Below are 21,930 nucleotides of genomic sequence, written 5' to 3' on the forward strand. Positions count from 1 at the left end.
TTAGCCCATTGGTCAATGCTCACGTAAGCATTCCCAGTTTTTTCATACAGGAAACGACTTCGTTTTGAAATATCTAGTACACTTGATTAGTAGTTCTCTACAACTTGATCGTTTTTTTTGAATTTTGGTAGAGTTGGTAAATTTAAACTTCCATCATTTGCTTCGCTTAGCTTAGCAAAATGATAAGATTTAGTCTTAAGCGTACAAAGGTAAAGTAGATTTGGTAGCTCTTTACATCAGCTAAGATTCAGTTGGTAAAGAAGTAGAATAGTAACTATGTAGAGGATACTAAGCTTAGCCTAATTGGTAGGCGTTTGCAGAGCCCGCAAAGCCTAAAGCCCAACCTAACCCAACCCACGGATAGGTTTGGCTTTGGGCTTTTTTTTAGGCCTACAACATACAGCCTATCTTAGGGCCTAATAGGGACCTTTAATGTCACAGATAAACTATGTGCGCTACTATTTATATTGGTCCTGGGCATGTCAGAGCGAGAGCTCTGATGTAATGGTCTTTTGGCCAAGCGGAAGGGAGTGCGCCCAGGCATATCCTTGACACCAACACTGCAAGGGCGCACTTGCACAAAGGATCATCATTTGCAGCAAACCCAATTAGCTTTATGTTGAGAGTAATTGTTAAAAAATATCACGCTTACTATACTAACAATATTCTTAAGCGGGTAAACTAGAATAGTTGGTCCAAAAAAAGTTGTTTATTTTGACAACTTAGTATAAAAACGAGTTTAAATCGGTTGTTCTTATGTTATCGGGTTTAACCTAGTAGGTTTTAGGTTAGGTTCGGTTTTGGGTTGGGTGCTCCGACCCAAAATGGGTTCTGCTGAAGTTTAGATCTGACCCACCAGTGTGCTGGAGAATCTATATTTCCCAACATAGCATAGTCTACGAAGTACACAAATTGTATGTTAGATGTATTTAGCTTTGTCTGTAGAGATCAGAAAGATTGGATCTTGTCATTTTAATTAGTTATAGAAATATCTTTATCTATTGATCGTCCATACCTTGTTGTACCACATATTGGTGTCACACAATTCCGGCTAGATTCGGCATTTTTGAAGTGTTGTGTGGTTCCTGTTCAAAGTTTGGCTCTCCACTGTGTAACCTCTTCATGTAAATTCTGAAATTTAGAAACAAAATTTTATCATCTCTCTCTCCAGAGCTTGCTCAATGGCGCGCAGCCCTCTTTTTAATATCTCTCGGTGTAGTTACACAAGATAGTCTCTGCCAATCACGGCGACCGGTACAACGATAAACATCTTGCCTACTCGCAATTACGACTTTTATTGTTTGCTGAAACTTATCTTGTGATAAGTGAGTGCGAACAGACATTAAATTGGTGTTTCGTGCGCACATCGTAGATAATCTCAGTCCCCTATATTTAAGTGTCTCAATATCACATGATCTAAATACGGTTTTATATTATGACAGAAATCTATGGTTTAACAGTGTATCGGACGACAAGTACATAGGAATTGAAATGCTCTGGATATTGTATTTTAAATGAAAGAGTCGCTCATTATCCAATCTATGCGGGCAAAGCCGACTTAACATGACATACAATTTGTGTGGACTGCACCATTATGGCGCGGACCGAGTACTTTTCTGGGCATTCCACCCTGTTTTCAACCATGTATTGTACCATGGGGTTGAGACAACCTTGCTCACACCCACCTAGTAAGTAAGGGTTAAGCCTAAGCTCAAAAGGGTTGAGGAAAACCAAGTAAACATAGTCTTAAAATGCCGTGGCGTTAATAGTTCTAATCGGCTTTATCTCTTCTGAATTCAGAATGTTGTGGGGTTGATTTTAACACAACCTGACACGAAAGTTGTTCGAAACTTTTCATTTATGTCAACGATGGCACCGTCTATCACTATGCTCTGGTAGGCAAGGGTGCAACTCCTAGCCACAAGATGAGAATAAGCAGTCTTCGACGTGGCTGGCCTATTAATAGCCAGGGTGGTTACAGAAAAGGCGGCAAGGCTTCATTTAAAGAGCTGTTCAACCAAACTGACTGGACATACTCTATGTTTGATAACTGACTAATTAAATAATGGAATCATAAATCTTGTCAGCGCATGAAAGAATCCACCTGAAACCTTTCCATTTAAGCCTTTATTATAGACACAGTGAAAGGCCGATCTAGCATCCAATGTCATAAATTGACACAACCGGATTATTACAAGGTATGACTACCTTTCGGGACCAGTTGATAGAACAAGTGGTTAATTGACTCCTGTCTTTTCTGGCGATTCGATTGATGTGTCGCATTACCATGTATTTATTCCATTTTTTGTGTTTAGAAACACTACTAATGATCCTTGAGGCTCTTTCACTGTATTTTCTAAATCAGTTGACCTGTGCTGGAACTATTTTCAAGGGTATGTGCAATTTTCTGTGCCATGATACTTGTGAAGATGGATCATTAATTCATTCCATCGGGCAAAGTCACCCAGAATCATCACCGGGCAGAAACCACAACAGGAAGTGGCAAGGAAAATGGATAAGATGAAGCTAAATCATCATACTTGGCTTGCAAGGATTCTGCTATGACTGCTATTCTCCATCATTTTCAATCTCCTAGTACTTGTGCTAGACTTGAAAAATGTCGATGTAATTGAGCTGGATGGACGGTCAAGACAAAGGCAACAGTGTCTTCAGCAGATTGATAGTTGACTCTGCCCTATCGCCCACTCCATGGCCAACAAGATCTGCCGCACCTCCGACCCCAAGCGTGGAATTTCATGCCCCGCTGTATGTTCAACCAATCGCTGTTTTGTCGGCTCAAAAAAGCCCTCGACCAAAGCGCCACACGACCGCACGGCGGATAGCTCATTTTTCCCCCTCACATGAACTGTAGGAATAGAAAGCCGGATTTTACATAGCTCAGGATGCAGAAGCGATGGGAGCTCTGACATTGGGCGGTCGAAATAGAAGTTTCTTGGCTTGCGAATGATTGATTGAACGGCATCAAGAACCCCAACCAAAGTGGTAGTAGCAGCACGTGCTTGTCCCGGTAGATGAGCGAATTCCTCTTCTTGGCAGGATCGGATGCGTGCTTCATCCTGGGGGCTGAGAGATCCGAATAAAAATTGGCAATAATCCGTATTCCTTGCCAGAGGAGGGGTAGGTGAACACAGAGTTACAAAACGAAATGGAGAAGGGTCATTTGGACAGGACATCTTGTGCTCGATCAGGTAGGCTACAAGGATAGCTGCGCCTTGACTAAATCCAAATGCTCCATCAAATGGCCCATGTTCAGCAATGGTATCATCAATCAAACTATGCGCTGCACTTTCACTGTCAGTGTTGAAAAGGCGAGAAAAGCAGAAGTATGGCCCAGGGAAGGTGTCACCGATTCCTTGGATAGAACAATCTGAAATTAGCTCATTTGTTTCCAGTCGACAAATGTCAAAGAATGGATTTTGACCCACCAGGAGCCGGCAAGCAGGTCTCCTCGCCACATACATAATAAAACTCCCAGATGGGATCAGCCTCTTTCACCAAACTCGACATCTGAAATCTCATCACGTCGGGACTAGTTCCGTAGCCATGGAGACAAAGAATTTTCATCTTGCTCCAAAGCTTGCCGTTATCTGATTAGAGGGAAACAGCAAGGATCGATCTTTTGAGAGAGAGGGAGAGAAAATTTTTGGGTTGGGGAGAAAGCCAAGGATTCTGAGCTAGGAGGGAGAAAATTATAATTGAGATCTAAACATTAAGGTTAAGAGGTTATATAGGTCCGAGCAAGATAAGCAGAAAGATGCTATGAACCCGAAAATTTAAATAATACACTAATGAGAGCAATTTTCCAGAGGTGGTGTGTACGTACTATGACTCGGCGTTGACCTGGCATTTTTGTGCAACCTTCTTTCAAAGCTACATAAATTTATGGGTGTAAGTGGTGACACACCCTGTCCTATAGCTAGACCTTGCCAACTCCTATAGGAAAAAAATTTTGCTGGTCATATCCTAGTCCTATCTCCTTCTACAGGACTAATTGGACTCCTACATAGTCCCACACTAATATGGTTTTGCCAAGGATTTCCTACTTTAGCTATACAAACTGACAAAAGATAAAACACTATAATTTGTTGAAAACACTAAGTTAATTCTCGATAATTGCCTTGCAAATGGGTCTCATTCAATGCTAAAACCCCTGTTGATTTCTTTTGTAGATATCGCCCTATAGATGCGCTAAATCCTAGACATAGAACTCCAATGGAATCGGGATTAGTGCCTTTGACGCGGTTTAACGCCTCTGTCATGTAATGTATTCTGCTATACAATGTCGAGCATCCTATGTCTACAAATCATGTATTATTTAAGGCTACATTAAGTTTATTAAATTTAGAGAAATCTAGTACTGGGTGCTAATGCCACTCTTTAAATTTCTTCTTCCTGATTCTATTGCCTAAATATGTTACGAATATCTAATTGTAAAGCTATACAATCTTCAGGTGTATGCCATATTAGCTGGGTAAGATACAATGGTGGGTAGAAGAATGAGAACTGATTGGAATTCTACTAACTCTTATCCTATTTTTCGGTCTAGGGAATCCTATTTCTTATGGAAAAAAAATGAGTCTGCTATAGAGTTCCAATCAAGCCTATGCCGAACTTATCCTGTGTCGCTCACGGGATTTGTAAAGGTGTACTGTTTGCAGGCGTAAGACCTGTCAACCAGGTAAGATACAATGGAGAGAAGGGGAACTGTATTGTCTCTAATGTGCCAAGACTAATTCTTGCCATAATTAACAGGAATCCCGGGGGATCCTAGACTAGTTATAGGGAAACCCGTCCTCGGGTGCTAACTAAACGAGTCTAACCCGAGCCACTCTTTGATCGGCAGTTGTTCGGTACCGATCCGGCACTGTCACATAATCCCTGTTCCTGGGTTGTAAGGATCTTTATCCGTTACAGGATTATATAGGTATAGTGTGGTATCCCGGTCCGGTTATAAGGATCATCATCCGTTACAATAATCAACTAGTAATGGGTAGATATATCTTTCAGAGTAGAGTTAAAGCCATAAATACGGCTTTATCCCTGGGCTTAAAGAGATCAGATCGGTCATTTTAATGTTACTTATAGAGATATAAGTATCCCTGCTTTAATACCAACTAACATCATAGTTAGTAATTAAGTATTTAAAATAATCAAATCTATACTTAGTTTCTTACTTTTAAAAAATTAAATTATAGACTACCATCGCCTATAGATACAAACGTCATGTAAACCTAGTGTTTCACAGAGGAAGTTAAGTGTAGATCAAATTGATATGAAGCCTTGGTCCGAATGAAAGGGCTTATCCCACGAAGAGAACAGAAAAGAAAGAAGAATAGGCCAACCTAGAGATGGCGCCGGAGAAATGAGCTCGATCTATTCTATCACCGGCCTACTCATCGCCAACCATCGTCAACTGTTTCCAAGCGACTATCGTTGACTGGTTCCAACCAAGAATCTACTTGCGGCTCCTCAGATTCGGCCGCTTGCTCAGGCTTGACTGGTTCCTGGCTTCGTGCTCTATCTGCCCAAGCCTCCAAGTCGAGAGGATTTCTGATGCAATGAATCAGCACCTGCCTAGTGGCCAAAGTGTCCTCCAGCGCACTGTGCCCACGGTTGCCAGCTTGGATCTTGTGACCAGTCAAGTCTATGGCCAGGGCTTTAAGGCTCCAGGTCCTCCGAAAGGGTCTTGCAAGTGGTCTGTACACCGCATCAGCGGTGAGGATTGCCGTATCAATGATCGTGGGGTGTATAACCCCCAAGACATTGAGATCATTTTGGAGAGCATGGCCAACAAGTATGGTGCTCCTGTCCATGAATTCGAAAAGCGTAGCGCGCGCCGCTCTCCACCCGGAAAGGACGACGTTGTTCTTCACCGCAGCCTTCATGCCGGCACAGGTTACGCCGCTCGATCTGGTGTACCAGTTCTGGACGATATTGGTCGGATTCACGAACTTGTTGATGAGAATGTCTCCGGTGAGTAGGTCTGCGACTGCTAGAAAGGCTAGCTCTTTGCGGCGTTCTGAAACGCCGACCATTTCGCAATCGAGGACGAGCGCCTCTCGTCTGGCTTTGTTTTCATTGTTTCTTGGACTCTGGATGAATTCATGATATTTGATCACTCCACCCGCAGGGCAATGAGTACCATAGAAACGAGTAGAGATGGTGACGAATTTTTGTTTTTGCAATTCCTCCTCTGTGTGAACTTTCTCCAGAAGATGACTGAAGAGCTGCTCCCGCTCGTCCGTTGGGGTGAGCTTTGGATCGTCCATCGTGGTTGCAGATTTACTCCCAGAGTTGATGGTAATGATCGCGATCGTCCGCGACAATGGGGATGATAAAGCGGACCGTACCGTAGTAGGTAATGATAATTGAATGTGAGTCTCGATTTCAATGACACAGAGAAAGATCTTCGAGGGAGGGAAGGAAAAAGTGAAATCAAAACCAAACGATGCGAGTCGAACGCTCAAATATCCCTTGGCTTGTGAACAGGCATCGCTGTTGTTCGGGAAAAAACGAAGTTATCAAACATCGTAGACAGCGAGCTCGCTTACATGATAATTCAGGTAAGCATACACGCATTTATAGATTCATAGAGGGGCATCATTGCACAATAACTCGACATATTCCATCGTGTTTAGCAAGACCAGTGAACTTTGAAACAGACACCAGTAGTATACCACATGGAAATGATAAATAAACGTAAGAAACTAGATGGCGAGATTGAGTATCTTAACAATCCAAAAGAGAGCATTGGAGGCAATGATATTGCGCCGAGAAACTTCTAGACTAAAGAGTGTGCAGTAAATGACGGCACCTTAACCAATCGCGACGATACCTAGGCAGTTGAATCCTGGAGGATAATTGCTCTCCATACTTCTTGCAGGCTATAGGGTGACGAGGGATATATGGTCTTGAACTAGCTTAGAACAAGGAGATCATTATTGATGCTTATTGATTGTGGAAATGGCCTCTGAAGATAGACAAACTCTCACTAGTGAAAATTCACACTCTTAGCCACTAGAAGATCAAGCACTTGTCGAGGCATGAAGGACGCACCACCCTGAGAGGTACATTTGGGCAGTGTCTTGTTCGTAGTCACACTCTCACGGACATCAACCACTTTCTGGTCCCCAATACTAGCCAAGAATCCTTGCCACGCATTAGTGCCTATCTCTCAAACTTCGACTGTGGCCATTTGATTGCTCTCGCTTTTCGAGGTCGTATTCAGGGGTTAGGTGGAGTGTTTCTCTCCAGGCAAGATATTCTGGTCTGATTCCAACGGACTAGGAGAGTATTTTGGCATTCTTGGTCACTGGTGTATTTGTAGTCTGTGTAGATGGTGGAGAGTTTGAGGCTGAAAATAGTGCAGGTCGCAATTATTCTAATGACTGTTGAGTAAGGCAATCCATTTCTTGACAGAACTTGACTGTGAGGGGAACCCCTCTCCGAATGGAAAGTCGGAAGATCGAATGTTTACTCCAAGCTTGACCCCTCATCTGGGCGCCCCGCTCCTTCCAGACTGGAGATAAGCTAGATAAGCGCTATGTATAAAGAATCACTCTCCCCTGATTCTGTGGGGTGTGTTAGGTACCTGAAGATATTCTATCCGCAAGATGGAATACCGCTTGTGGTTGGCCGGCAAAGAGCAAGATGGGAATGCAGACCTGTGGGCAACGGCTATCTTGAGACTCCAACCAACACTGACAACTCTACAGGATTCCCATTGAAGACCCCGCAACCGGAGACATCTTTGCGCAGTACGCTAATTCGTCGACATCGGAAAACCCATGACCCAAGCCTAACCTTTGGCAGATGTCACGCAGCCTCGCCAGGAGATGTCGAGACCGCCATCTCAGCCGCTCACGCAGCATACAAGTCCGGTGTATGGTCGTGTGCGAGTCGTCACCATCGTGCTGATGTGCTAGACAAGTGCGCAGTGCTTCTCTCCGATGCCCTCCCGCAACTCATTTCAACAGAATCCAAGCAGACAGGTCGTGTGATTCGGGAAATGAAGGCCCAGGTCCCGTCCTTGACAAGATGGTTCAAATACTATGCCTCCCTGCTAAGAGTCGAGGAACGTTCTGTTCTGCCGACGGTGGGTAAACTGCATAACTTTGTCGATCGAGTGCCTCTCGGAGTGGTCGTTCAGATCACCCCGTTTAATCACCCGTTGTTAATCGCCGTGAAGAAGCTTGCTCCGGCACTTGCCGCCGGAAATAGTGTCATAATTAAGCCTAGCGAGCTGACACCATTGACAACTCTTTTTTTGGGCAAACTTCTTCGCGAAGCTGGGATCCCAGATGGTGTGTTGAGTGTCTTACCTGGTTATGGAGCTATCACCGGCAAAGCATTGGTTGAGCATCCATTGGTGAAAAAGGTGGATGTGACTGGTGGCACCGAGGCAGGTAGGGCAATTGGGAAGATCATTGGTGGAAATCTGGCAACATACACTGCAGAGTTAGGTGGAAAGGCGCCCTTGATCGTATTTGAGAAGGCCAACGTCGATACAGCGGTTAACGGAATCGTCTTTGGAAGTTTTATCGCAAGCGGACAGACGTGTGTAGCCAGCACCCGGATCATCGCGCAAAACTCGATCATGGACGAGCTATTGACCAAGCTCAAGGACAAGATTAATAGCATTACGCGCCGAATTGGAGCTCCGAGCAACCCAGAGTCAACCATGGGGCCACTTATCTCCGAGAAGCAGTTGCGAAGGGTGGAACATTTAGTCAACAGCGCTCTAGATGGAGGAAATGCAGTCTCTCTCATCGGCGCAAAGCGAATGGTTTCCCCAAGCCCGCTCGATGGATTCAACTTCGAGAAGGGATACTTCTACGAACCAACGCTACTTGTATCCAGCAACGAAAACAACAGTATTGTGGAGACATCCATCTGGCGCGAGGAAGTGTTCGGTCCTGTCATTGTCGTTGCCGGTTTCGATAGCGAGAGAGAGGCAATTGGATTGGCAAATGATAGTGAGTTTGGATTGGGAGCTGGTATATGGACACTCGATCTTTCTCAGGCTTTCCGAGTGTCGGAGCAGATTGAGGCAGGAATTACTTGGGTGAATACCCATCATCGAAATGACCCTAGTAGTCCATGGGGAGGTGTAAAGTCTGCGAGTGGAGTCGGAAGCGAGAACGGGGTCGAGGCTTACAATGCCTATACAACATCGAAAAGCACAATCATAAATTATGCTTCTTCTGATGAGTCTTTGACTGAGGATGACTGGTTTGGAGATGGCTCCGGCAATGTTAGATATGGTTGAATGGAGTCATGTCGTTGATTTTCTCCTGGTTCTGTTGCTCAAGTCCTGGATTAGCATGAAAATTGGTGGGTGCCTGATATCTGCGAGAAACCAAACATCCACAGGCTGTCATGTGCCAGTTGTAGAAGAGTATGTCCATACCAACCTACTTCCAACAAAAATTATGCCACTTCAGTCTCTTTTCTAGTATCTAGTATATTTTGTTTGGTGAAACATTTGGATTTCATTTTCTTTTCACGAATAGGGAGATTTAAAAAAAAACAAAAAATAAAAATAAATGACTGTGCTACTTGAAGATCCACGACATAGATCTGCGGTACCCGCCAACAACCTGTAAGGGAAGTGCATGATGTCATACCCATCAGCCTGGATACGACGAGGTTGGGCCTTGGTCCATTTCTTCAAACATACATCCATCTCTTAATTGATTAATACGATACTAACTCAATCAAAGATCGACGTAAATCATCACTATGTCCCTCTGGGGTCGCAAAAAAGACCAAAAGTCCACGGGGCCACCCCACACCCAAAATGGGGAAGAAGGTCGACATGTTCCAGAGCTAAGATTCGAAGAACCTAATGAGCGCTCAAGACTGCTCCCGGCAGATAGAAATGAGAGGTTTCTAAGCCCAGACGATCCTGCAGTAAGTCAAATAAACCAAGACCGCAATCGATAACACACTAGAGACACGTTACAGCTAATGCGAAAGCAAGGTCTCACCCTACAATCTATGGAGCGTGCGCGCAGTGCGCGGCGTGTCAATCATCGCATTGGCGCTTAGCTTCATATGGTGGACATTCCTGCTTGTCTCCATATTTGTCAGTCCACCGATGATCCACCCACGGGGGTCGGGTTTCTTTGCCTTTTCATATACTACCTTGGCGACAGGATACCTCGTCCTTGGGCTCTTATTCTTCGCAGTGCCCTCCAAGCCTATGACCATATTGGCCATTACGCTTGCCGCTCTGCTTTTGGTGGATATGACCATTATCCTCGCTGTGCCGCGAATCCGCCTTGAAGAGGGCTGGGTGGGGATTGCTTCTGTCGTCTGGGTAACTCTGACCTCCATCTACCAAGCAATTCAGAACCGAGCGGTGGCTTGGGGTAAGCGGGAGGAGGAAGAGCGTCTCACTGGCCGAGAAGAGACTCGGCGCTCCCTGCTGGAATGGATTGCGGTTCTCGCTGAAACGATTTTACTGGCTGTCATGACGATCGCGACTATTCTGTTCACCGCAACTCTGATCTTGCGTGCTTTTGACGCCGGGCTCGAAGTTCCAGGTAAGCGATACTTGGTGCATGGGGATACCTACCAAGTTCATCTCGCATGTGTCGGAAACAAAACTGCAGACGATGATGCACCAACCATTCTTCTAGAGGGTGGCAATGGACCAGTCGAACATACACTTCAACCCTTCATTGACGATGTATACAGCCGTGGCGGTATAAACCGATACTGTTACTGGGACCGACCAGGATTCGGATGGTCCGACAACGCACCCTCGCCCCATTCCGCGGGTATGTCAGCCGACGTGCTATCAGAGGCCTTGGCGCTTGCAGGCGAAACAGGTCCATGGATTGTCGTGTCCGCGGGAGTGGGCAGTCTTTCTTCGAGGCTTTTTGCCAGTCGCAATCTTCTCAAAGTGTGCGGCATCTTCATGATCGATCCCCTCCACGAGGCATACCTGGGAGACATTGGACGACCTGGTCGTGGATTTTTGCTCTGGCTTCGTGGTGTTATTTCTCCGCTGGGGTTGGATCGACTTGCAGGCGCCATTTTACGCGGCCGTTCTCGTCAGGATCGCGTTGTCGGACGTGCGGCTAACCAGTCTGGGAAATACATCAAAGCAAAGTTGCAGGAAAGCCTCGTGGCTGTCACCATGACTGCTGCTGAGATACAGTCTTCTCGTCATATCCAGATGGGTCATGCTCCTGTGGTCGTTGTGAGCTCTGGTCAAGAGGTTCGAAAGAAATCTCAGTGGGCAGCGCGACAGGAGGATCTGTCTCGCCTTACGAACAACCTTTTGTCGTGGGATGTTGTCGACGAAGCACCCCATGAAGTATGGACTACCGGACAGGGAAGGGAGGTTTTGGAAAGACGGTTGAAGGAGCTTGTCCAAACAAGTCAGGCGCATGCGCCATGAGGGCGATCATCGCCTGAAACTTGTATCAGTTGGAAGTTTGACATGTCTTTCGGGCGTTTATGGGGAGTGCAATAGTGGAAAGGACAGGGAATTTGTCATATTGTGCGCTATGAAATGCATCCCCGAGAAGTTGATGATGAGGGGATTTGAGGCTATGCTTCACGGTGCGTAGTAGACTCGGGCTACATGAGACTTCCTCGTCTGAGGTCATGCGCTACATCCCCATCTACATAGGTTTTTTACTTCTCAGCATTTACCTGTAGCAATCTGGACACAGTAGTACAATGAAAATTTTAACTCACATCTATGTTGTCCAAGAAGAAATTCAATAAAACAAGCCCCTGAGACGAGAAAATCAGTGAATTTTCTATTACAGCACATTCCACGTCGTAAGACACGTAACATGCAAGCTGGATTTCGAGTGGTATATTTGTCGAAAATGCAGTGATACCGGGCAGAGCCTTAGCCTGCTATAACTAGCCGAGGGGCCCAATCCAAGGGCCGTTCCATTCCCGCTCCATCGAATCTCCATCTCGGGTCCGGGAATCCACAATCTATCGGGGAAACGTGATGAACAGTGACTGGTGCCGTCCTCGTAACTTGAAGGGAAACACGGCGGGGAAAGCTGAGCCGAAGGGTCTAGGGGGAGTGCGATGAAAACCGAACGGTGAAACGACGAAACTCGTCACTCTAAACTAGCTCCCTTAAACCTCTTAGCAAGCTGGTCACTCTCGGGACTTGGAGATATGGACCGGGGTAGTGTGGAGGGTGGGGGGTTGCGACGTTTCCGGGTTTGGGAATCCGAGCGAGAAGGCTCGGCCGGTGTGGGCCAGGGGCGCTTAGGGGGGCGCTCACCACTCTCTTGAAGAATTGTCATCAACGTGGCCCATCCTGGGGTATTCAAAAGCTGCATGCCCTCGGCGGGGGACTTCGTTCTAGCGACGCGGCAGAGGAGAGACTCCTCATCCTGTTTGAGAATGCGAGTTAGCGTCACATGCACCGAGGTAAAGATGCGCAGTAGAACACCGACCTTGCTAAATGTGCCGACTCCGTGCAAGAAACACAGGATGTGGAAGTCGGAAACTCCTTGGATAGCTTTATCCGGATCACCGTGGGACATGAGTTTCTGGGCAACGTGTCGAAGCTCTTGGCTTTCGCCAATGACTTCACGGTTCTCGATAGGGAAGCGACTGTTGGTGAATAACGGGGATGACTCTGTTGGGAATCCGTGGGTCAGGGTAACTAGTAGGAAATCTACTGGGAAACTTGGTTCGGCGCTCTCCTGAACGCTCGCACCGTACTCATTGATTCGTCGGTAGAAGACTTCGGGGATGTATCGTGTCCTGCTTCCAAGATCTTCGTCATGCTCTGATTGCACCAGCATCACGGTCGGGTCCGCTGAGGGTTCGACGATATCTCCTCGAACCATCTCAACTGCAGACACGGATGCTTGGTACGAGCTGATAGCTATCGCACCTGTTTCATCTCCGCTGAGCACACAGGTTACGAAATCCGAGCCGAACTGTCCAGTTCGGCTCCATTTCGTGGATTTAGGATTTTGGGCCTGGAGTCGTGCAGCGAAGGCAATTTCGAGTGAAGACAAAAAGTATGAGTCAATGTGCCGCTTGCAAACCACTGAACCGTCCCCTCGGCCACCATCAATCAAGTCAGTAAAGATGACACCAACCTTCTGCAATCCGCACAGACGGGCTACGTCATCCACTTCCTTTTCATTCTGCCATTCATGGAGTGTCACACCGTCGACTTCACCCGTTTGCGGGGGCTCGTAGATTGCTTCCACGACAGCCTTGACACCTAGTGGTACTTCGGTGTACTCCTCATATGTTCCATACAAGAAGCCCAGTCGTTGAGCACCTGACTTTCGCCAGAAATCAAGGAGGGAGTTGATTAAATCCGGGGATGAGAACTCCACATGGTCAACCATGCGGAACTCCTGGGGTTGAAGACTGATTGCACTTGGTTGACATTTGGTGCAAATGCCCTCCGGCCAAGGGGAATGCCCCGATGGGCAATCGCTTCGCACTCGGTAATATGGTTCGTTGAGCGGAGGCATGAACGAGGTTCCCATTTCGGGCTTGTTAGTCGCGGCATTGATTTTTCTAAGGTATGAGTGAAAAGAAAGGTGCTTGATCTTCTTCTCTGTCATGTTGTTCGCATCGTAAGGCTCGAGTGGCATGCAGTAGTCACACATGCCTCGGGGACCGTGTCTGCACATCTTGTAGTCTATTCCACGCTTGATCTTTCCATCTTTCTTGTCTAGCAGGTTGTCTAGCGGTGACTGCTGCACTAGCTCCCACGGGTTCTTGATTGGAGCCAAAGAACTTGGCTGTGGTCGAATCGGGACTGTCCGTTGCTTGGGAATCGGTGCTCCATTGAGTCGGTGTTCTGTAGTGGTAGATGTTGTGCCATTCAAGGATCCATTTTGTTGTGTCTGTTCCTGGTACCCAATAAAGAGCTTATCCCCATGCCTTCAAGTCAGCGGCGCGTGAGTAATTCAATCTGTATAGGCCAACATGACATTCGAAACTTACTTTAGGCCAACCTGCTGAAGCGACACTCCTTGCAAGGCTTCCAGTAGTCTCTCCTCGCCACCCGTGCCGATCGGTTTATTTGAGAGGGCAATGGACGAAGATTCGACATTTGCCGGGAGGTGTTGTAGAATCTAATGCCGGTTGTTAGATTAGGTTTTTGATTTCATTTTGCTGTCACTCTCTTCTAACCAAGGGCGGAGAAATACCTTTTTTTGAAGTGATGGAAAGTGTTCCTCCGGGCTGACCGTGAGTCGAAACTGGCCGTTTCGACTCTCGAATCGCAGAAGAATGGAGACCATGTTGGCCCTGGCAAAACTAAAGCACTGTCAAAGATAAAGACTGAGAGGTAGTGCCTTCAATTTCCGAGGCACACAGTTGGAAGAAGAAGACAAAGAAGGTACATGCAACTGAGAAGAGAAGCTCGATTCGAAGCTTCCCTGGTAACGTCACAGCTGGCGGGCGGTATGGTACCTGGCTGACAAAACACCCCGCGGTCGGCTGTGTAGCTTTGGGGGAGGCCTCGGTAAGGTCGTTACCAAGGATACAGAGCCTGATGAATATAGCGAGACTGGGAGTAAATTTGCACAAGCCCGTAAATTGAATACTTATTGAAAGAAAATCATTGGCTGTTAGTCTTTGGGACTTTAAAATCAAGCACACAGTTAGTCATCGACCTTGAAAGTATCCAAGTACTGTTGAGAAATGTAGTGGAATATTGATCAGCGCATTATGGACACTACACAGCGGACGGTTTTTCATTTTTGGGGAGGTTTTTTTTGCCAGCACTTAGGTTCACTTTTTTGTCAACCGGTTGATATTAATCTGGTCAATTAGTAACTAGAACTAACTGGCCGCGGTAGATTGTTAACTAATCTTTGCTGATACTCGCCGGCCTTGCGCTTGCAGATATATATATGTCAACTGAAAGCGAGAAATTGCATCGCTCTCGCCCAGGGCTTTGGACAGAGCCACAAAAAGAAACTCAAATCGCTTGTCTGGCTGGAGCAAAACAAGGGAACAAAAGGTAGAAAACCACTATTGGTTGCTTTATGATCTTCGCAAGCGCAAGGGACAGGGTTGAAAGCCAGTAGACAGACTTGCGCTAATCCTATCAGCTGAATCATAACTGACTGAACCGCATTGGATTCCTGCTTCTGCGAGGGAACTCTGCCCTCATACCACGTGAAATATCGCAGTCTCTGTTTTGCTTGAAAATTTGTGTACAACCTTCAGTCTAACAAATATATTAGACTAAAAATCACGAGAAAAAAACAGTTTTGTTGCTAATACAAGAACTCCGATCGTCAGTATTAAATTCGCGTTGCGGCTCAGTGAGAGAAAGAAGCGCGCCAATGAGCGATCGTCTCACAGTTAAGAGTCGCGTTTGCAAATGTGCCGTACACCGGATAACAGCCAATTATGTGACTATATGGAAATGACTACAACATACATCACACCGGAATGAGGTTGTCAAGGCCTTGCTGGGCAACTTGGAGGGGGCATCCTTCGGGCATTCTTCCAAAACTCCGAGTGGGAGGCACTACACAGTATCGTATGTCTTGAGTGAAACTCCAAGTTTGAATTGGCTATGAAAACCCCGCAGAAAGCTTATGGTGGCTTCTTCCCGGGACCTATGGCGGCCTTGTTCATGTTGCTTGACGGTCTCGATGTTCGTTCTCTTCTGGACATGTGCCCAGATGACCCAACACAATGTGCCCAGAAACATAATCATGGAAGGGAACCACGGATGGGAACCATGGATGGATATAGAAAGTTAAACATCTACGAACTACTGGGTCTTTACAAAAGCAATTCGCAACTCTCCCAAAGACATCTTCCATTAGGCCAGTGATGATGTTCTGTTGGAAAATGAAAATAGTATGTCCGTATCGTCATTAGAATTAGAAACGCCGAAGGAACGCCCCAGGGAGAACGGCCACAAATCAGAGAACGCAAGAAGAGCCACGGCCGTAATTAAAGAATGGTACAATTCTTAGGCAGACCACATGGCCCCTCATTGCTCTTCTCCTTCTTGGCTGGCTCCTGAGTACCCCGTTGCTCCTTAGCAGGCTGCTCGGTATTTTGAGCGGCCTGCTGAGCAACAGGAGTCGAGCTTTCCGGCTTCGACTCGGTGCTACCATGCAGTCACTGCACCTTGGAAACAGTCTCATAGAAGGCCTTGCCCTGAGCGGTGGCAATCTCGATCTCAAGCGCAGAGGGCTTGCGGGAACCGTCGGCACCCTGTAGACGGGACGGTAAGCAAGAGCAAAATATCAGAGAGAGTCGTGTACACTTACAGCGAAGGTACCAGCACCCCAGGCGCTACCACCGTGAACCTCGTCCAAGTTGCTGAGCTGAGCAAAGACGGTCTTGTAACCCAGAGGAACGTAGATGAAGCCGTGGTGAGCAAGAGTACTCATCGAGGCAAGGGCAGTGGACTCCTGACCACCACCCTGGGTACCGGTCGAAATGAAGAGACCGGCATACTTGCCCCAGAAGCCACCAGTGCTCCAAATTCCACCGCTCTTATCCCAGAAGGTCTTCCACTGAGCAGGGAAGTTACCGTAACGGGTGGGGATACCAAACAGAACAGCGTCGAAGGCGAGAAGGTCGGCGGGCTCAACAACGGGGTAGCTGGCCTTGGCAGGAGCGTACATCTTGCCCAACACTTCCTCGCTGAGGGTCTCAGCGATCCTAAAGACGCAAAAATTAGTTGAATGACCTGAAGTATAAGAATGAAGGTATGACTGACTGGAATATCTCAGCTTGACCACCAGCGGATTCAATGCCCTTCTTCTCGGCCTCGGCCAAGGCCTGAATGTGGCCGTACATAGAGTACTGTTTGGGCCATTAGTGACATGGGAGAGGAATGTATTGCTACTGGAAAACGTACGTAGACAATTGCAACTTTGGGAGCCATGATGACGATTTGAAGATTATAGAATGAACGTTGTAGAGGAAAAAGTAGAGAGAGTGAGAGCGGGGAGGGGAGCTAATTATAAAGGTTGAACCCCCCACGGGGGGGGGGATATCCAAGGTACCTACCTCATCCTAGTGATATGTAGGTGGCTCAAGTACCTCCAACTATCAGCAGCACGACAAACCTTCCAAGCATCAGTCACCGATGACAGAGCATCTGAATATGAAATTTGATTGGCCGAGCAGGTTCCACTCGGATAAAGCTCTGGCTTTGGTGATTCTTACAGAGAACTGACAAATGAAAATTTACGCGCTAAGAGTGGGCCTCCTACTATGTGAGAGAGTTACGAAACCATTATTAAAAAAAAGGGCACTTTTTCAGATTCTATTCCATGTTCCATCCCGTATGGTTATTTTAATCGGAGTTGAGACAATAACTAGGTCTCTCGTGTTGGAAAGTACCGATGATGTCATCGAGTCGCCTAAGATGTCTAAACATCTCTCTTCCCTACAACATATAGATTCTTTGCGACATAGGCCTCCCAATTTTTTCGTATGAGTTAGATTGGAATATGCCGACTCCGGCGTACTTAAATCCGGTGGCTGAATGTTGAAACGAGAAGGGAATTTGTCTCACAACACTACAGGTCTAATTTTACCAGGCCAAGCCAGTGTAGCAAACGGCAGACATGATACAGCAAGGGTGGAATAGAGATGCCTTTCTAGTAACACCAATTCTGCCACGTCGAGTGCAATGAGAAATTTTCTTGTGAATGTTTCTGCGTCAAACAAATTGGGGTATCGCGGGACTAGCGCAAGAACCATAAATGAAAAGAAACCGAGAAGCCCGTGAACCCCTTACCGAAGCCACACCTCACTCCATGCCATGCAATATCGCCAAAAAAGACCCTTGCGATAAGAATCCACCTAACCCCTTCCACGCCCGCGGAAGCGACCACGCCCAAAGCCACCACCCCGACCACGTTCGTTTCGCCATTCTCGTTCCCGTTCCTTTTCCCGTTCTTGTTCTTCGCGGATGAGGACTCTTTCACGCTCAAGCTCTTCTTCCGTCTTTTCAGTGCGCATTGTAGGACGTGGTAGGTTTTCTGGCCAGCGAGGGTGAGCATCGGCACACGCTTTTCCATCAGGGCAGAATCCGGCCAGATAGAAGGTACATAGACGTCGGCGGACGTGTCGCTTTGCACATAGTGGTCCCAATTCGCAATATCCGCGGTCGTAGTGCTCGCAAGGCGGTAGGCGTGCCTCTTCGCGAACATGCTGGTAAAGGCAATCGTCACCATTGGTGCAGTATCCGGATCGCGAAAATGACTGGCACTCTGGCATTCGCCGAAGGTTGTATTCGTGGAGGTATTCACATTTCAGCCCTTTCTTGCATAGTCCCTTGAGAAAATGTTTGCAAACCAGCGATCCGTGGGTTGTGGATGGTGCCATCCCGGAGGCTGTGGTAGTCGAAGTTGTCACACGGGACGGAGTGGGATGACGATCTGGACAAGCAGGTCCTAAAGGGCAGTGTCCTTCACTGTAAGCTTTGCAGACAGGTACATCGCTGGCAAGTCCGAAGCCGAAGCTCTTGCGCAGGAAGGGTGTGAAAGAAAAGTCATTGTAGCTGGGATCGCGCGTCGGTTCGGCGGAAATGATGTATGCAGTTGCACTTTCAGTGTCAGCAGCCATGGCTAAATAAAGCGCGGGCGAAGCGTGGAGGGTAAAAAGATGATCGGTGGTCGTCGCAAGTCAGGTGCTGTATTCGACTGACTATACCCACCTCTTTGCAAATCAAATTGCAAAGTTTGAAGAGACAGGATAAATCACAGTTTCTCGGTATCTCTTAGTTCAAATTGACATGGAGAACGAGATTTGAGGGAAAAGTCCTAGTTGTTAAAAGGTTGCGGAGCTGTCTGGGTTGTTCTCCAGTCGTTGCCTTAGAAATCGGGTGGCAGTACGGTGTTTGTCTCGTTTGCATTCTGACAGCCCATGGGCGAGTCACTCTAGATCTTTACAGAATAACATGAGAAAAAAAATTCTGGCTAACAAAAATATTATTTGAGTCTCATCCTGTCTCCTGGAAAACATACGAACATTCGTTAAAAGGGAGACCAAGGAGCTAGAATCCGAGTACAGATGGAAACGAAGCAGCAACTAGGACCATTAAGAACTAAGCCCCAATATCCAATCCAATTGTTTATCTATTGGACATCGAGGCTACCACTAACATCTCAATCCATTCTTATTGACCTGTTAGCACGTGCTCTGACAGGCATCCATCTTGTTATTCGAACCCGAGCTGCTGGTCCATCAGATCCCGAATCATCTCCTCAAATGACCAACATTGAATCCCTAGCTCGGTCTCCGCCTTAGTCACATCAACTGGGAACGAGACACCCTGGAAATCCTCGGAAATCAATGCTCCAGAGTCCGGATAGAGTCTGTGCACAATGCGTGCAATCTCAAGGCCCGTTGGCTTCGGTCCGGCCAGTAGATACTTCGAGCCATCCACGATCTTAGAATCAAGTGCATTGATGTGCGCTTCAGCCATATCTTGAACATGCACTCCTACAATGTTTCTGCTAGGATCGCCCTTCCTGACCATGACCCACAGACCAGTGTTAGACCCCGCGTTGATCTCGTTTGCAGAATTCTGAACAAGATTGCGCCCTCTATACAAACGCGGGATGCAATAATTGCATATTGTGGCTTGGCTGTTGCACGGAACTCCTAAGTCGCGTTATCTGCACGAAGTTTGGAGGCATGCATTGGTGTTGCAGACGGGGTTTAAGTGTCCTCAAAATCTCCATTTTCATCAACCGAAAAGACCCAAATGTTGTCCTCTAGGGTACATTGTCAATACAGTTCTTTCTCGAGGATCACAAAGTGGGTTATAAGATACCTCTCACAATACCACCAGTAGGAATGCCAGACATTGGAATCAAGGCCGCAATGGACGAGGCAACGACGACTTTCTTGATGGTTGGTACCTTCGCTGCTGCTTTCAGCAAGGCAGTGGCTCCTTTCACAGCCGGGGGAAAGTAAGTTTGTTTATCTTTTCCATGTGGAAGAGGGGATGCGAGATGAAGAACAAAGTCCACATCGTTCAATTTGCAGTCGAAGGCCACTTCGTCCATGAGGTCTGGAATAGCGACAATTCAATTTGGTCATTATAATTTGACAGCAGAATTTGCCACTCAGATTGCATGCGAAGACAAAAATAACAATCAATACCCCCCATCTAGACAGCAGCCAGTGCAGTGGCACTTCCAACGATTCGACTAGCATACGACCCGAGCAATTGTTAGTGTTACTCTTGTGAAGTTCGGAAAGCCGTATGATGGAGTAGTTATGGTGATCAATGAAATCAGAGGCCGAGCCTGATGGAATAATCAAAAAACTAAGTGTCACAAGCGGACCCATTGTTCTATTCGAGACTTTTCTATTACACTATCTCTCCGACACACTAATACTGTGAGACCGAGAAAAAAAGCCGATCATGCATATAGATGATGATATGACAGTATTTGATATCAGTAATCTGCGAGGTTTATTTCGTGCTTAGTGATCTTCGGCGCGGTATAAGAATGAAAAGGATCCCAACAAATGTGTAATAGAACAAACCACATCTTCAATCAGAATTCATCCTGAACACATCTTACCAAAAACGACTTCCTTCAAAATGCCTTCCTGGTACATCAAACACAGTCCAAACACCCTCGCGGCTCCTGAAAAAGAACAGCTCGCGAAGTCAATCACCAGGTTGTAGGTCTCCTATGGTCTACCTGCATTCTACGTTCCAAGTCCATTCCATCGAGGACATTCCCGGCACTGCATTTGTTGGCGGCGAACCTCACCCTAACTTTGTGAGCTTGAAAATTTATCACATAGCTCGAGCATTCAAGATCGATGAAGCCAAGCGTAACTTCATGGCTGCTGTTGACGAGATTTTCAATCCAATATTTGAGTTGAAGGAAATGGAATGGGAGTATTTCATTGCGGAATCGTCGAGAGATTTGTGGAAAAATAAATGGTCTGGTACCACCACAGCCTGAATCCGAGGGAGAGAAGAAATGGGCTGAACCGAACAAGGCTGTTAAGCTCTAATGTCGCATGGAGGTACCGAAAGCACGAATTGAGAATAGAGATTCTGCAGTGTCTAGATACCTCAAGATTATCTGACATGCTATGCATATTTCGGAGATCTATTAGTTTATTGACTGTCATTTTTCAACAATTCCGATGGCTGTAACTCTACTGACTCTTGCTTGCCACTGCATGCGATGCTTTCACCACGGCACAACCCTGATCTTACCGACAAAACCAGGGCTAACAGGAGCACACGGCTGACACTATAAAGTCCTGCGCCCACTAATTTTTCGATTCGCGATATGATCCGCAAAGACATCCCTTTTGTCGCGAAAGGAGCCGAAGTAAGGCTAACCTGCCGTACAGCCGAAATAGTACCCAAGAACATCAAGGGGCTTCATGTGGTTTCCTCAAAGGTTGTAGCCTTTTTAAACTTGGTTGTTTAGGACTGTCCACCGCAACGAGAGCATTTGGCCGCTGGAAATCCCACTCTTTGTTTCTTCCTCTTCATTTCTCAAGGTAATTCGGGGAGGCCTTTCTCGTGCGATGTAGGTATTCAAAGGGTATCCCTGTAGAATGCAGCGAGTTTTCTGGACTCTCAAAACCGGGGCAAAATGCATCGATACCTATAATGACCCAGCGTCATCCCATTAACACCCTCTCTCGGCGAATCAAACTGAAAAAGCATACAACAGCACAATGACAAGCCTGCATCGCCACTCTCCCTGACAGGTCTTTAGCTTTGAACTAAGAACAAATTTCTCATCAGGGCATCCAAAACGAACTTGACGCTGAATTCGAATTGTCACGAGTCATGATTCGACAATTTGGCACCGCATTGACAACAATCTGTTCCAACACGGGGTGCATTGGTCATGCATGATGATCCACATTCGTGCCTTAGTTGGAAGCTTCCCTGTTGGGATTACCTTACTA

At 46.7% G+C, this 21,930-nt stretch overlaps 9 protein-coding genes across 9 annotated transcripts; 2 read left to right on the forward strand and 7 right to left on the reverse strand.

Annotated features, from left to right (window-relative positions):
• Window positions 1–5,414: 5,414 nt before the first annotated feature.
• On the reverse strand, window positions 5,415–6,290 carry Pdw03_3126 (RNA exonuclease, putative; the record flags this gene model as incomplete). The annotated part of the gene is made up of 1 exon (XM_014677014.1): window positions 5,415–6,290. One exon carries the CDS (start codon window positions 6,288–6,290, stop codon window positions 5,415–5,417), a length of 876 nt encoding a protein of 291 aa, XP_014532500.1.
• Window positions 6,291–7,634: 1,344 nt separating this feature from the next.
• On the forward strand, window positions 7,635–9,289 carry Pdw03_3127 (Aldehyde dehydrogenase; the record flags this gene model as incomplete). The annotated part of the gene is made up of 3 exons (XM_014677013.1): window positions 7,635–7,687; window positions 7,737–7,778; window positions 7,834–9,289. The coding sequence occupies 3 exons, from the start codon at window positions 7,635–7,637 to the stop codon at window positions 9,287–9,289; spliced, it is 1,551 nt and encodes a 516-aa protein (XP_014532499.1).
• A 473-nt stretch (window positions 9,290–9,762) lies between these two features.
• On the forward strand, window positions 9,763–11,431 carry Pdw03_3128 (Mitochondrial integral membrane protein; the record flags this gene model as incomplete). The annotated part of the gene is made up of 3 exons (XM_066100394.1): window positions 9,763–9,933; window positions 10,004–10,568; window positions 10,665–11,431. The coding sequence occupies 3 exons, from the start codon at window positions 9,763–9,765 to the stop codon at window positions 11,429–11,431; spliced, it is 1,503 nt and encodes a 500-aa protein (XP_065955794.1).
• A 690-nt stretch (window positions 11,432–12,121) lies between these two features.
• Window positions 12,122–14,282, reverse strand: Pdw03_3129 (Endoplasmic reticulum and nuclear membrane proteinc Npl4, putative; the record flags this gene model as incomplete). The annotated part of the gene is made up of 5 exons (XM_066100395.1): window positions 12,122–12,126; window positions 12,287–12,398; window positions 12,462–13,920; window positions 13,984–14,114; window positions 14,190–14,282. The coding sequence occupies 5 exons, from the start codon at window positions 14,280–14,282 to the stop codon at window positions 12,122–12,124; spliced, it is 1,800 nt and encodes a 599-aa protein (XP_065955795.1).
• Window positions 14,283–15,957: 1,675 nt separating this feature from the next.
• On the reverse strand, window positions 15,958–16,903 carry Pdw03_3130 (NADH-quinone oxidoreductase Pst2, putative; the record flags this gene model as incomplete). The annotated part of the gene is made up of 5 exons (XM_014677010.2): window positions 15,958–16,077; window positions 16,138–16,224; window positions 16,281–16,677; window positions 16,736–16,821; window positions 16,877–16,903. 5 exons carry the CDS (start codon window positions 16,901–16,903, stop codon window positions 15,958–15,960), a joined length of 717 nt encoding a protein of 238 aa, XP_014532496.2.
• Window positions 16,904–17,829: 926 nt separating this feature from the next.
• Pdw03_3131 (Zinc finger, CCCH-type) lies at window positions 17,830–18,594 on the reverse strand (the record flags this gene model as incomplete). Its single annotated transcript, XM_014677009.2, has 1 exon — window positions 17,830–18,594. The coding sequence occupies one exon, from the start codon at window positions 18,592–18,594 to the stop codon at window positions 17,830–17,832; it is 765 nt and encodes a 254-aa protein (XP_014532495.2).
• Window positions 18,595–19,189: 595 nt separating this feature from the next.
• Pdw03_3132 (Reductase, putative) lies at window positions 19,190–19,510 on the reverse strand (the record flags this gene model as incomplete). The annotated part of the gene is made up of 1 exon (XM_014677008.2): window positions 19,190–19,510. The coding sequence occupies one exon, from the start codon at window positions 19,508–19,510 to the stop codon at window positions 19,190–19,192; it is 321 nt and encodes a 106-aa protein (XP_014532494.2).
• Window positions 19,511–19,692: 182 nt separating this feature from the next.
• Window positions 19,693–20,042, reverse strand: Pdw03_3133 (NAD-dependent epimerase/dehydratase; the record flags this gene model as incomplete). Its single annotated transcript, XM_066100396.1, has 2 exons — window positions 19,693–19,748; window positions 19,808–20,042. The coding sequence occupies 2 exons, from the start codon at window positions 20,040–20,042 to the stop codon at window positions 19,693–19,695; spliced, it is 291 nt and encodes a 96-aa protein (XP_065955796.1).
• Window positions 20,043–21,422: 1,380 nt separating this feature from the next.
• On the reverse strand, window positions 21,423–21,810 carry Pdw03_3134 (uncharacterized protein; the record flags this gene model as incomplete). The annotated part of the gene is made up of 3 exons (XM_066100397.1): window positions 21,423–21,620; window positions 21,685–21,719; window positions 21,780–21,810. The coding sequence occupies 3 exons, from the start codon at window positions 21,808–21,810 to the stop codon at window positions 21,423–21,425; spliced, it is 264 nt and encodes an 87-aa protein (XP_065955797.1).
• Window positions 21,811–21,930: the final 120 nt, after the last annotated feature.

The sequence above is a fragment of the Penicillium digitatum genome, chromosome 1 (assembly GCF_016767815.1).
Source record: "Penicillium digitatum chromosome 1, complete sequence".
NCBI classification, from domain to species: domain Eukaryota; kingdom Fungi; phylum Ascomycota; class Eurotiomycetes; order Eurotiales; family Aspergillaceae; genus Penicillium; species Penicillium digitatum.